The following is a 14,516-nucleotide window of genomic DNA, read 5'->3' on the forward strand; positions in this document are numbered from 1 at the left end:
TGTAAGTCCATCTGGAGCCGCTGATTTCCCCAAAGACATTTTCATTCCAGCTCTATCAATCTCTCCAAACACGTGCTTTTAAAGTCAGTCTGAGGAAGAAATGCTTTGACTTTTGAAAATAAATAAGTAAATTTTTTATCCTTGCGGTAGTTTTATCTCATATCTTTCTCATTTTATGCATATTTGTGGTAGTTCTGTCTCATATGTCAGTTATTTTATGTAGATTTCTGGTTGCTTTATCCATTTCTTGGTCATTTTATTCCTATTTGTGATAGTTTTAATACTAATATTTAAATGAGTCTGATTATTCTCCATCATTTCTAACACTGGTGGCTCTAAACCTTCATATTTCTACATATTAGTGTCCCTCTATGATCAATAATACTGGAGGGTCTGAACCTCAGTATTTAAACTGCTTCATTTCTTTTGTCAAACCAATCTGATTTATCTGCAGGAAAAACTGATTTCAAGAAAAAGGACATTTCTGAGTGACCTCAAACTTTTGAACAGTCGTGCATATTTATATAATGTCATATTTTTTAAAAAATTAGACATGTAAGATGAAATAATATTGATGATAGCTCGTGTCCTTGTTCCTCTTTTAGCACACATCACACAGTATTACAATGAATAAGAACATTCAATCATCAAATACAATCATTTTCATAACAAGCTGCTGTGGAGGCAAAACCTTTTTGTTCTTTGCAATAAATCTTTTGTTCTTTTATTCAGAGCTCTGAAGGTACAGGTGACACAGAGTGCAAAGCAGTCTATGTGTCAAGTCAAACTGGAAGGAGCTGAGAACTCAAAGGAGAAGCATTTACGCACAGGTCCTACACTCAGCTGGGGCGGAAACAATCTGCGGCTGCAGGTTTGCCACCGGCGGGATACATGAGAACACACGCAGCACTGAGGAGGAACTGAGAATGAATGACCGTGTTCAAACAAAGTGTCCGTGACTTTCTGTTGGGAAAGCATCAAGATCTGCGGCAAACTGTGCAGGATTGCCTTCATCTCCAAAATCCGGGTTGCAGCCGGTAAGAGCAGAATTCTGGAGACTCTAAAAGACTGTTTAAGCTGCCGATGTGTGCCACTGCAGTATGTGTTAGCATTAGCATTAGCCACGATAACCCTAACCACTGCAAAATAAAAGAGGCAAAAGAAAGAAAGCAACTGTCTGATTGATGAGTGGAGTCCTGCTCAAACCCTGGGTAGATGAAACATCCTTTTTCAAGTGGGGAAACTGCAGAAACTCTGAGAAAAATCATCAATGAGAATTACCTGTCATTGAAAGTGGGAGGACACTTGACACTATGGGAGAGTGCAAAGAACAGAGAGTGAGAGCTGCCTTTAAACAGAACACTGAGCAGTAAAATACATTCACTAACTTACAGCATGAACAGTTTTCTACCAGCAGTCCTGTCTTGAATCACCTGCAGTAACATCTTTATGTTCTCTTTATTCTCTTTTTCCATGTCTGTTTTCTGTCTATGTTCCTTATTTTTAACAGTTTAAGTTCATTTGTATCAGTTTTAGGTGAAACTGAAAAGAGCTAAAAGTGAACTATTGAGTTGAAATGTGTCCTCTGTGTTGGCTGATGAACATATGGGACACTCTGACACTTGTGTATAGAGTGGTATCCTAATGAAGATGTGTTTGATGTGACAGGTGATTGGCAGGAGGAGGAGAGTCTGACGGAGGAGCAGAGGAATGTTGGCAGCCATTTAGTCTGAGCTCAACAACGGAGGAAACATGGATTCTTCACAAAAAGTGAGAAACATACCACTGTAACATTATTCTCATTCCTTTGTTCTTTAAAATGTGTAAAGTTGCTCCAGTTGGTTAGATGGGCCGACCAAAGCCAGGTGACGTTGGCTGGAGAGATGTAGCTCTGCAGAAGCAGCTGTACTGAGGATATAATGGTGGACTGCTAGGAAGCTGCTTGTTCTTTGTTTGAGGCTGAACTAGCTGCTGATCATACTTTCTTAAAATGTCTTACATGGTGATGAAGATAAGTAACGGAAGAAAAGTCTTGTTTTTCAAGCAAGTTGTTCAGGAAGGTAAAGAGCAGCATTTTCTTTGGTAGAGAATAATACTTTTGAGCATTGTGAGTTTACCAGCCTTTTCCTTCTCAAGAAATTCAGACAGTTGAACCCAGAAGTTTACTTACACTGTATAAACCACACATAACCCTTTTTTTAATTTACACGATCTGACATTAAATCTGGCAATGCTTCTCCTGTTTTATGTCAGTTAAGATGACCAAAATTATCTTTAAATGCCAGAATAACGAAAGAGAGATTTTTTTTTTCAAAAAAGAATTTTTATTACTTTCTTCACAGTCAGAAGTTTGCATACACTGAGATTGCTATGCCTTCAAGATGATGATGTCCTGACTTTGAAAGCTTTTGATAGATTAAAATGTATTTTCAGGCACACCTCAAACACACTGCTTCCTTGTGTGATGACATTAGAAAATCTAAAGAAATCAACCAAGACATCAGGAAGACATTTGTGGGCCTCCACTGGTGTGGTTCATCCTTGGGTGCAATTTCCAGATTGCTGTGGTTTGACGTTTATCTGTCCAAACAATTACATGCACAGATCAACACCATGGGAATGACTGAAGCAAGGCAAAGTGCAGAACATCAGAGTAAAAGTTTGTCACACTCTGCAGGGATGTCTGGAGGTTACTGACTGGGACGTGTTTAAGGAGTCCTCAGCTGATATTGATGAACCGAGTGATGTTGTGAGCAGCTGGGTCACGTACTGTGAAACCAGTGTTATTCCTGAAAAAACTGTTAAACTATATCCAAACACTAAGCCATGGGTTTCTAAGAAGCTTAAAGATCTACTGTACAGAAAGAAAACAGTCTTCAAAGAAGGAAATGTGTCACCCGCCGAGTGTTTTCTTTTTTTGGATTTGGAATGGAAAATGACTAGATTCATAATATTGCAAAGGTTTTGTACTAGGTTCTTAACGATCAGGTGGAGCACCTTGTCAGCAACGGTAATACACAGAGGGCGAGAAAACCAGATGCCGGTGGCAAACAATCATTTAATTACAAAATGAATTCTTCTCATACAGTACAGGTTAAACTCCTACGTTACACTTCTCGGGCCTGCAGCCAGCAGGGGAAACAGTCAAACACAACTTCAGGGTCTCAATAAAAACTGCTAAAAGCTAAAATCCTTGTTAAAGTCCACCCTTTAAGTCATTCCAGGGGTGGTAGGTGTTATGTGCCACAGTCTCTCTCTCTCGCTCTCTTTCTCTCTGGTTTGGCTCTCTCTCCTCCTTCTGCCTGCTGCTCACCTGAGTGCAATCGGCACTCAGGTGATGAGAGGAGGAGGAGGGAATAAAAGGGACAGGGAGTGCAGAGATTGGGGGCACGACTTGGCACAGACACCTGGACAGGTAGGAGGGAGTTTACCTTCCTCCGTGGTTTTTCTCCCCTCCAGGCAGGTTTTTCCCCGTGCATGTAGGTGCCGGGGTTTTTGTTGGTTTCCTTCGTTGTATTAATTTGGGCTGGAGATCACCGACAGTTTCGTTATTCGTCTTTTGTTTATTTCAGCCTTAGTTCTTATTTTTGGGTAGTTTAGGGGGAGACGCTGGGAGCGACGGCCCACTGCGTGGTTGGCCCAGCGTCTTCCCACTTTTGTTCTTTTGTCTGGGGTCTCCAGCCCTCCTTTGTTTTTGCTTTCGTTTATGTTCTTTCTATTGATTATCTTGGGGTGGCCAAATAAAGCCTGTGGGTTTAATTGGAGTTATCCTGTGTGGCGTCCTTCTGTATATGCTGCGGTCTCTCTCCCCTATTGAGCCTGTGTGTTTTTTTAGTCTATGTGAGGGCCGTAACATATTTGGGGGCTCGTCCACTCGCGTTTGGCTTTGTTGCCTCCGCGTGGAAACTGGGCAGTTTGTTGCTGTTGCAGTTCTTTGTGTCGGTGATGTGTATCATGGTAACTGTTTTTCTTCCCGGTGTTAATTGACGCGTAGCTTGGCGCCGTGATTTGTTACCTTTGGTACTTTATATTGTTTGCCGCCGACTTTGCACTGCCCATATGTGTGTGTGTGTGTGTGCTTTTGTGATTTTTGTGCACGCATATGATTGTACTTTTGTGCACACATATTTTCCTATTGTGGACGCCACTCTAGTTGTATGGTGGTCTGTGCCGTTTTTGTGTCGTGTGCTGTGCCAGTTTTGGACTGGTGTTTTTTCTTTTGACCTGTGGCTTTGTTTGATTTGACCAGGGGTTTGTGATCTGTTTTTGGGCGTGGTGTTTTGGCTATGGAGTTTCACTTTGATGATTTTGTGGCGCATCCTAGCCTTGATAAGTTGCACCTTTGCACGAAGGAGCAGTTAATTAGTGTCGCCGGGCATTTTGAGGTTGCTGTGCCTAAGCAGGCAAAAAAACAAGTAATCAAAGATGAGTTGTTGGCTGGTTTGTCTGATAAAGGCGTTGTGTTGAAAATCCCTGAGGAGTCGGCGACGCGGTCGCCTGCCGGACCAGAAGATTCGGGGGGGCAGCTCCGTCTTAAAGAGCTGGAGGTTGAAATGCGTCGCTTGGCAATTAGAGACAAGGAACTTGATAATGAAGTAGCTTTGCGTAGATTGGAAGTAGAAGCACAGATTCGTTTGAAAGAGCTCGAGTTGAAGCAGTCCTCCTTACCCGGTGTGTCTCAAGTTCAATCTGGCGAGTTTGATGTAAATAAATGTATTCGTTTGGTTCCTCCTTTCAGCGATCAAGATGTTGACAAGTATTTCGTTTTGTTTGAGCGCGTTGCAAAGACATTGAAGTGGCCTAAAAACGTTTGGCCATTGCTTTTACAGGGTGTGTTTACTGGGAAGGCTCAAGAAGCTTACGCATCTCTGTCACTTGATTTGAGTTTGAACTATGACGAAGTAAAAAAAGCTGTGTTGAGGGCGTACGAATTAGTGCCCGAGGCGTATCGCCAAAGGTTTCGCCGAGGCAAAAAGGTGGATAATCAAACTTTTCTTGACTTTGGGCGTGAAAAGGAAGCTCTATTTGATCGCTGGTGTCAATCTGGAAATGTTAAAAATTTTGATGATCTGCGTAATCTAATATTGCTGGAGGAATTTAAAAACTGCTTACCAGATAAAATCGCTACTTACATTAATGAACAAAAAGTATCCACAATGTCTGAGGCGGCAGTCCTGGCTGATGAATACGTCCTCACGCACAGGAATAATTTTGACAAGTCCAATCTGTCCCCTGAGCGTGGCGCCCCTGTTGCCAGGGCTGTTGCTTTTCCATTTAAACCACACTCTCGGGGTGAGATAAAAATCGTTAATAAGGACGGTGACACTAAGGACAAGCCGGTTTGTTTTTATTGTAAGAAGCGTGGCCACACCATCAGCCATTGTTTTGTCCTGAATAAACGAAATAAGTCTCCAAAAGCAGTTAATCTATTGAAAACTGAAGTTTTGCCCAGTCAGCAATCCTGTCATACACAGCCTGTAGTTAAATCTGACTTTGCTATGTATGCTCCTTTTATTATGAGAGGTTTTGTTTCATTGTCAGAGGAGGGCCCAAAAACTCCTGTCACCATCCTAAGGGATAGCGCAGCCTCTCAGTCGGTCATTCTGCAAGGTGTGTTGCCGCTGTCGGCCCAGTCCTCTGTTAAGACTGAGGTTTTAGTCCGAGGGTTTGGGATGCAGTTTGTGGGTGTGCCTTTGCATTCTATTTATCTAGACTCTGAGTTGGTTAAGGGACGTGTAGTTGTGGGAGTGTGTCCAAAATTTCCTGTAGAGGGGATTTCTTTTATTTTGGGCAACGATTTAGCTGGTGGCAAGGTGCTGTTGAATCCTGAGGTGACTGCGGTTCCTCTTCTTGAACACCCGGATGATTTGGGGCGAGAATTCCCAGAGGTGTTCTCAGTTTGCGCTGTCACGCGCGCTATGTCCAAGAGGCAAGAGCAGGATTTACATGACGAGGTGGATGAGGTAGGATTGGCGGATACTTTTGTAGCCGATCCTGTCTGTCCGGCCTCTCCGCCAGTAATCTCTTCTCCTGCTCCGCCTCCGCCACCTGCAGTCACTCCTGCTGCTTCGCCTGTTTCTACTCTCGTTGACGATCACAGCTCAAAAGTTTGCATGTCACGAGAACAGCTTATTGTTGGGCAAAAACATGACGCATCTTTAGTTTCTTGTGTCGATGCGGTTGTTCCGGTGGACCAAATTGAAAAGATGTCCTCCGGTTATTTTTTGAAAGACGGCGTGCTTATGCGTAAATGGACACCGCCACAGATGTCCCCACAGGATGACTGGGGTGTGGTGAGACAGGTGGTAGTACCAAAAGCATACCGGCGTGAAATTCTTAAGTTGGCGCACGATAATCCACTAGGTGGTCATTTAGGGATTAATAAGACCTATGACCGTGTTTTGCGGTGTTTCTTCTGGCCGGGGTTAAAACGGGACGTCCAGCAGCATTGTAAAACATGCCACATATGTCAGGTTTCTGGGAAACCAAATCAGACCATTCCACCATTTCCCCTTTATCCAATCCCGGTGGTGACTGAGCCTTTTGAGCGTGTTGTTGTCGATTGTGTCGGTCCTTTTCCTCGCACAAAAGCTGGAAATAAGTTCCTTCTGACCATTATGTGTTCCTCAACTAGGTTTCCTGAGGCTATACCTATGCGGAAAATCACAGCTCCAACTGTCGTGAAAGCATTGGTCAAGTTTTTTTCTGTGTTTGGGTTGCCAAAAGTAATTCAAACCGATCAGGGATCTAATTTTATGTCACGAGTTTTTGCACAGGTGATGGCGCAACTTGACATCTCTCACTGTTATTCCAGTGCGTATCACCCGGAGAGTCAGGGGGCGATTGAGCGTTTTCACCAGACCTTGAAATCCATGCTCCGTGCTTACTGCTTGGAGTCCGATAAGGACTGGGATGAGGGGGTCCATCTCCTCCTTTTTGCGGCTCGCGAGGTGGTTCAGGAGTCCCTGGGTTTTAGTCCGGCGGAGCTGGTGTTTGCCCACACCGTGCGTGGCCCTCTTAAACTGTTGCAGGAGAAATGGCTGGGTGATGGTGAGCCACAAAATCTACTCGACTATGTGAGTAATTTTCGTTTTAAACTACACCGTGCCTGTGAATTGGCGAAAGCGAATATGTCTGCTGCACAAACGAAGATGAAAAAGTGGTTTGACAGAAGTGCTGTTAGCAGATCTTTTAGCCTTGGTGAAAAAGTTTTGGTGTTGTTGCCTGTGCCTGGTTCTGTTTTGCAGGCGCGTTACAGCGGCCCTTATGTAATCCAGGAGAAGGTTGGTCAGCGGGATTATATCGTCGCTACTCCTGATCGTCGAAGACGGAGCCGTTTGTGCCATGTGAACATGCTGAAGCCCTACCTGGACAGAGATTCAGCCCCGCTGTCTTCTGTTGCTACTGACAGTAAAGCTGTTTTGGCGCTGTCCAGTGCTGAAGGCATTGATGAGGCTCAGGTAGCAGAGGCGCTGTCCAGTGCTGATCCCACGCAATCACCGGCGGTTTTGGCCGCGTCTGACATAGAGGATGTTGTGGGTTTGTCGAGTGCTGTGGTCCAGGGCCGATTAAAGAACTCTGAGATGCTGTCTAAACTGGATGAATGTTTACAACATTTAACTCAGGTGCAACATGAGGATGTGGTTAGAGTGATAAAGTCTCACATCTCTTTGTTTTCAGATGTGCCGACTCGCACCCACGTGTTGCAACACGACATTGATGTCGGAGATTCCCCACCAATAAAGCAGCACGCATATAGGGTGAATCCCGATAAGCGCCTCCGTTTACAACAGCAGGTAAACTATATGCTGGAGAACGGAATTGCAGAACCCAGCTTTAGTGCGTGGAGTTCGCCGTGTCTCTTAGCCGGCAAATCTGATGGCTCTGACCGGTTCTGCACGGATTTTAGAAAGGTGAATGGGGTCACGAAGCCGGATTGTTATCCTTTGCCTCGAGTTGAGGATTGTGTGGATCACGTCGGCAGTGCCAATTATGTGACAAAGTTAGACCTTTTAAAAGGGTATTGGCAGGTGCCGCTGACTCCTCGGGCAAGTGAGATTTCTGCGTTTGTGACCCCTGATGCTTTTCTGCAGTATACGGTGATGCCATTTGGCGTGCGTAATGCACCTGCTACGTTTCAACGTTTAGTAAATACGGTTTTGTCGGGCTTGTCAGGGTGCGAGGCGTATCTAGATGACATTGTTGTGTATTCCAGTTCTTGGGAGGACCATTTGCAGCAGCTTCAAGCGGTGTTTGGGAGGCTGTCCGATGCCAACCTCACACTTAATTTGGCGAAGTGTGAATTTGGTCGCGCTACAGTGACATACCTTGGAAAAATTGTGGGTCGGGGACAGGTTAAACCGGTCCATTCCAAAGTGGAAGCTATCTTGTCGTTCCCTGCTCCTGCTTCACGTCGGGAGCTGCGCCGTTTTTTGGGGATGGCGGGATACTACAGAAGCTTCTGTAGGAACTTCTCGGCTGTGGCGGCTCCGCTCACCGACCTACTGAGTCCAAAGACTGTCTTCCGTTGGTCTGACAGTTGTCAGCGTGCGTTTGACTGTGTAAAAGCTCTATTGACTCATGCCCCAGTTCTGGCTGCGCCCACATTTGATCGTCCGTTTAAATTGTCCGTTGATGCAAGCGATGCGGGGGCGGGTGCTGTTCTCCTTCAGGATGGAGATGATGGTGTTGAGCACCCAGTCTCTTATTTTTCAAAAAAATTTAACCACCATCAACGTGTGTATTCGACCATTGAAAAGGAGGCTCTGGCGCTTATTTTAGCACTTAAACATTTTGAGGTATATATTGGCTCCGCAAGTGCGCCCGTTGTTGTGTACACTGATCACAACCCTCTTGTTTTTATTAATCGGATGCGAAACGCCAATCAGAGGCTCATGCGCTGGGCATTGTTTTTACAATCAGTTAATGTGGAGGTCCGGCACATCAAGGGCCGAGAAAATGTCCTAGCCGACACATTGTCTAGGTGCTAGGTGCGTGAATGATGTCTGCGGCGCTCCCCCCATTCACGTTTTTAGGGTGGGGGTGTTATGTGCCACAGTCTCTCTCTCTCGCTCTCTTTCTCTCTGGTTTGGCTCTCTCTCCTCCTTCTGCCTGCTGCTCACCTGAGTGCAATCGGCACTCAGGTGATGAGAGGAGGAGGAGGGAATAAAAGGGACAGGGAGTGCAGAGATTGGGGGCACGACTTGGCACAGACACCTGGACAGGTAGGAGGGAGTTTACCTTCCTCCGTGGTTTTTCTCCCCTCCAGGCAGGTTTTTCCCCGTGCATGTAGGTGCCGGGGTTTTTGTTGGTTTCCTTCGTTGTATTAATTTGGGCTGGAGATCACCGACAGTTTCGTTATTCGTCTTTTGTTTATTTCAGCCTTAGTTCTTATTTTTGGGTAGTTTAGGGGGAGACGCTGGGAGCGACGGCCCACTGCGTGGTTGGCCCAGCGTCTTCCCACTTTTGTTCTTTTGTCTGGGGTCTCCAGCCCTCCTTTGTTTTTGCTTTCGTTTATGTTCTTTCTATTGATTATCTTGGGGTGGCCAAATAAAGCCTGTGGGTTTAATTGGAGTTATCCTGTGTGGCGTCCTTCTGTATATGCTGCGGTCTCTCTCCCCTATTGAGCCTGTGTGTTTTTTTTAGTCTATGTGAGGGCCGTAACAGTAGGATACGGAGCACACGGTTCAGCAGTCCCGGGGTTCAGCCCTCATCTTCCTCAGCCTGGCTCGTGTCCGGGGGAAACCACCTGCAAGACACAGACCCACTGCCAGTATGGAAGCCTCTTATCAACCCACTCCAGGGGATATAGCCACACCAGAACGTTACTGGAAAGCCCCAAAGAGATACTCACACCCGAGGCAGAGCTAACTGCCCTGCCGCTGCGAGTATGTCGCGTCGTAACGTTCTGGTTTCCTCTCGGCTTCGTCTCGGAGTTACTCAGTGCCTCCGTTTTCAAGCTCGTGCTCCGTCCACTTGTCCACCCCTTCCAAGTTTCCTTCCAAGCTCACATTATTAACTCACACCATTTCGGCTCTCCTTCCAGGCGCCTCTCTCCTTCTGGACGCGCTCTCCCGCCGGATGCCCTCTCGTTCCAGGCGCCCTCTCGTTCCAGGCGCCCTCTCGTTCCAGGCGGACGCTCTCCGCCGAACACTCCCTCCCGCCGGACGCGCCCCGTTGTTGTCCTCCGCAGCTCGTATATAGTTCTCTCCACCGCCTTGAAGCCTCTATCCTTGCCGCCCATTGGCTCCTGTAGGGAGGAAGGGAGAACCTGGCAGGTGCAATCTATTGCCTCGTCAGAGGCGTTCACGGGCAGTGGGACACTCAAAAATTAACAAGTGATGGAGAAATGAATTTTCGACATACCTCCAGTATTTAGCCAGGCAGGCAGCTTAGCAGCTCAGCTTGCAGCTCGGCTAGCGAAAAGTATGGGGCAGCTGGCCCCCCCGTGCTTTTGCCCCACACTGACCGCCTCAGATAGTCTCAATGAGTGTCCCACAACATACTAGAGATGAGAAGTGAACGAAAACCTCCACATTACCTGGCGATCGCTGTTTGTTGTGGTCTGTATCCAAATCTCCGGACGCAAGAAAGCAAATCTCGTTCCGAAATCGCGTGATTGCGCAAGCTCTTGCGCGATTTCAAAACGAGATTTGCTTTCTAAAAAAATGAGTGCGCTGTTGACACATTTCTAGGTTTCTAATGACAAAGCTGCTAGCATGTCTGCAGATTCTTGATCTTGTTTCAGCCTCATGTCCAACTGCATGGAATTGAGACTTTAAGGTTCAATTTTTTTCATGATTGCTCTTCCATCAGTGCCTCTGTTTTTATCTTTGTCTTTTGCTACAGAAATGTAAACACAGCAATGGAGTGAGATGTCGGACCTCTGAGGAGGATAAGGATGGTTCGGCAACAACAGCAAAAAGAGATGAATCACTCAGTTGTGAGCAATGTGGCACAACAAAAAAGCTAAGAATTCACAAACGTATTCACACTGTGGAGAAACCATTCAGCTGTGATCAATGTGGAAAGGCTTTTACTAAGAAGAGTCACTTAAAAAGCCATCAACTCATTCACAGTGGAGTTAAACCATTCAGCTGTGATCAGTGTGGAAAGGCTTTTACTAAGAAGAGTAATCTAACAAGTCATCAACTCATTCACAGTGGAGTGAAATTGTTCGGCTGTGATCAGTGTGAAAAGGCTTTTACTCACAAGAGAATGTTAATAGGTCATCAACTCATTCACAGTGGAGTTAAACCATTCAGCTGTGATCAGTGTGGAAATGTTTTTACTGAAAAGAGTCACTTAAGAAGACATCAACTCATTCACAGTGGAGTTAAACCATTCAGCTGTGATCAGTGTGGAAAGGCTTTTACTGAAAAGAATCACTTAAGAAGACATCAACTCATTCACAGTACAGTTAAACCATTCAGCTGTGATCAGTGTGGAAAGACTTTTACTACCAAGCCTCTGTTACGAAGTCATCAACTCATTCACATTGGAGCGAAATTGTTCGGCTGTGATCAGTGTGGAAAGGCTTTTACTCACAAGACAAGGTTAAGAGATCATCAACTCATTCACAGTGAAGTTAAACCATTCAGCTGTGATCAGTGTGGAAAGGCTTTTACTCGGAAGAGTAACTTAAGAAGACATCAACTCATTCACAGTAGAGTGAAACCATTCAACTGTGATCAGTGTGTGAAAACATTTACTCAACATGAACAGTTGTTGATCCATCAATGCCCCCATTCTGGTAGAAAGCGGTACCACTGTGACTCCTGTGAAAAATCTTTCAAACACCAACAGAGCTTAAAATGTCACCAACGCATCCACACTGGACATGATGTGTATGTGTGTGATCACTGTGGCAAACCATTTGTACTTTACTCACAGTTAAAAGCTCATGAAGTGACCCACACTGGGGTTAAACCATACCTTTGCGACCAGTGTGGGAAACGCTACAGCTACAATGCAAACCTCAAAGTTCACCAATGTGTCCACACTGGGGAGAGACCATACAGATGTGATGAGTGTAAGAAGACTTTTACAACTTTGGGTTCCCTGAAACGACACCAGCAGATCCACACCAGAAAGAAAGCATTCAATCAGTGTCACAGTGAGGTATGTAAAGACTGGTCTCAGTCACAGTGTACACACAATTGTGTATTGGATAATTTTTGATATTGCTGCAAAATTGTTTCAAAAATGTTTTGTTCTGTTAACACATTATCAGCTATCGTTCAGTCTAACCTGTATTTGTTTTGATACAGAAATCTGGTCCAGGTTAATCTGGGGATGTAGGTTAGATTAGGAATTCTGACGTAATCAGTTAACTGAATGTTAAATTCCAACAGGTAAAAGTGTCTTCAGATGTCATTTGGGGTGCTGTCTATCTCGGGCAAGGCATCAGTTCTTCAATGCTGCAGGAAACACTGACGTTCTCTGTGTGTTTGTTTTCCAAGCAGAACGGAACAGATGGACAAAACCCTCAGACTTGTCAGCACTCTGCCAATGGTGAACAGTGCTGCTTTGACCAGTCTGGACCAATGTCCAACCAACAGGGAACCCTACAATGACACCAGCGTATGCACACTGGACACAGACTGAACCTCTGCCAAGAAGATTTGTCCATGCAGGGTTCAGTAAAAGTTCATGAAGTCCTCCACAAACTTAAAGTCCTTGAGATCCGGCTTCACAGAATTCAGGTCTAATTTCTCGTTTAGTGTCTTCGTTGCTTCGTTGCAAAATCCATTAAGAGGAAAGCTGTCGTTAACAGACGTGACTGGTAAATTAATTATACCATTCAAAGTGGTTACTCAGTTATTATCAGTGGTAGAGGGATAGACGTCTGGATGGTGGCAGTGAGCAGCAGGGTGAATTTGTTAACCCTATCTATCTATCTATCTATCTATCTATGAAGAATCTCTAATATTGAACAAGTAGATCAACTAATCTCTGATTATGTATGAGTTGAAATATAAATACAAAAACATGAAGTGTTGGATGAAAAGTCCAATCTTTGAAAGCTGACATGTAGTTTAGAATAATTTCTTTGTAAATTAGCTGCATCCAGTCATTAGCATGACATTGGCATCATGGAACCATGACCACATATATGTGTCTGGAGATGGTGGCGTTTTTATAACGGCACATTTTCATGCTTTGACAGATAAAATGAGGGATAAAAGTTTTCAGGCACCCTGAAAATTTTTACACATCTTGAAGATTATCATGAAATATTTAAGTCTTTTTTTGTGTGTGTTTCTAAGGGTGTGGCTGCATCAGAAAGACACAAACTCGACGAGTCCTCAGTAGAGGCCAGAACCACGCCCTCTACTGGCGAAAATCCTGTCCTCCCTATACAAATGATGCAATATGTATCAGTTTTGATCATGCTACATATATCCCTTCCTACTTGATCTGCTGACCTGTAACTCCACAAGTGAGCAGGGGACCTTAGACTAATCTTCAGTGTAAAGTTTGATTATCCTCACTTCAGCACTTGCAGAGATATCTGACCGGACATACCTCGCCACATACATACATACATACATACTTACCCAGCCAGCCAGCCACATACCGAAGCGAATACAGTAACCCCACTGACGTTCGTCAGGCGTGGTTAATGATATTTATTTGGTTTGTTGTTTACAAGGAAAACTAACAAAACTAAATTCTACCAAATTTCTCATTTTATGGAACCAGTCAATTTTCAGTTTTTAATGTATTTTTTTTGGATGTGTTTAGTTTTTTGATTGTACTAAAATAAATGACTCTTAAAGACCAGTATTTCACAAATGTATGGGATGTCCAAAAACTTTTTTCCACTGCTGTATTTAACAGCAATCTGATCTGCTGATGTTAACAAGACAAACAAGTGAAGGTTTCAGGCTTTTATCTAGAATTGCTCTTGGGATATTCATCTTCAAACAGCCTCAAATTTCAATGTGAGAAAATAAAAATGAGTGAAACTGGATCTACAGTCCACTGAAAAACCTCTAAGAAAGTATCTGACATACTGAGCTAATATTTCATAGATACCATTAGAAATATCCATAGTTTATGATTTAAAAAAGTTTTTTGAAACGGAGTTCCACTGTTGAAAAACCTCAATCTCTGATTCCAGCATCAGTGCTCCATTGTTGCAGTTGTAACGTTGTCTTTCAGATGGTCCTAACACAGGCCACAACTGCTCTGGAAACAACACTCATGTTCTTGTTTGGAACAGTTTCTCAGTAGAAATTACGCAGCAATGTCCAAGTTCTCAGCGGCTCCAGTGAGGACGACTCTTAATGTGAGGAAAAGCATCCTTTGACTTCTTGCTGGAGGTTTTTCTTGTCAGAAATTGTCTTCCAGTGAGGGACTTCTGACACTCTGTTCACTTTTCTTGCCCTCTAATATTGTTAAAACACAAGAATCAATGTTTTGCTTCAAATCACATTGTATTTGCATGTAGCTCTGTGTTTTGTACTCCAGGAATTGGGTGATGTGTGCGACCCAGCATCCACAGCTGGTTG

General features: G+C 44.4%; 2 protein-coding genes across 12 annotated transcripts in view; one reads left to right on the top strand and one right to left on the bottom strand.

Moving 5' to 3' along the window:
* The window catches only part of LOC127533427 (gastrula zinc finger protein XlCGF26.1-like), a 277,821-nt gene that overhangs the window by 220,527 nt on the left and 42,778 nt on the right, over window positions 1–14,516 (bottom strand). The gene's annotated exons all lie outside the window — the stretch shown is intronic.
* On the top strand, window positions 878–13,788 carry LOC127533432 (zinc finger protein OZF-like). Of its 2 annotated transcripts, none has more exons than XM_051946508.1 (4): window positions 878–1,037; window positions 1,669–1,770; window positions 10,849–12,120; window positions 12,462–13,788. In XM_051946508.1, exons 2-4 carry the CDS (start codon window positions 1,753–1,755, stop codon window positions 12,573–12,575), a joined length of 1,404 nt encoding a protein of 467 aa, XP_051802468.1. In that variant the 5' UTR covers window positions 878–1,037; window positions 1,669–1,752; the 3' UTR covers window positions 12,576–13,788. The 2 variants fall into 2 exon arrangements, with proteins under 2 accessions (XP_051802468.1, XP_051802470.1); XM_051946510.1 differs by having other exon boundaries at window positions 12,465–13,788.

This window comes from Acanthochromis polyacanthus, chromosome 3 (genome assembly GCF_021347895.1).
Source record: "Acanthochromis polyacanthus isolate Apoly-LR-REF ecotype Palm Island chromosome 3, KAUST_Apoly_ChrSc, whole genome shotgun sequence".
NCBI lineage: Eukaryota > Metazoa > Chordata > Actinopteri > Pomacentridae > Acanthochromis > Acanthochromis polyacanthus.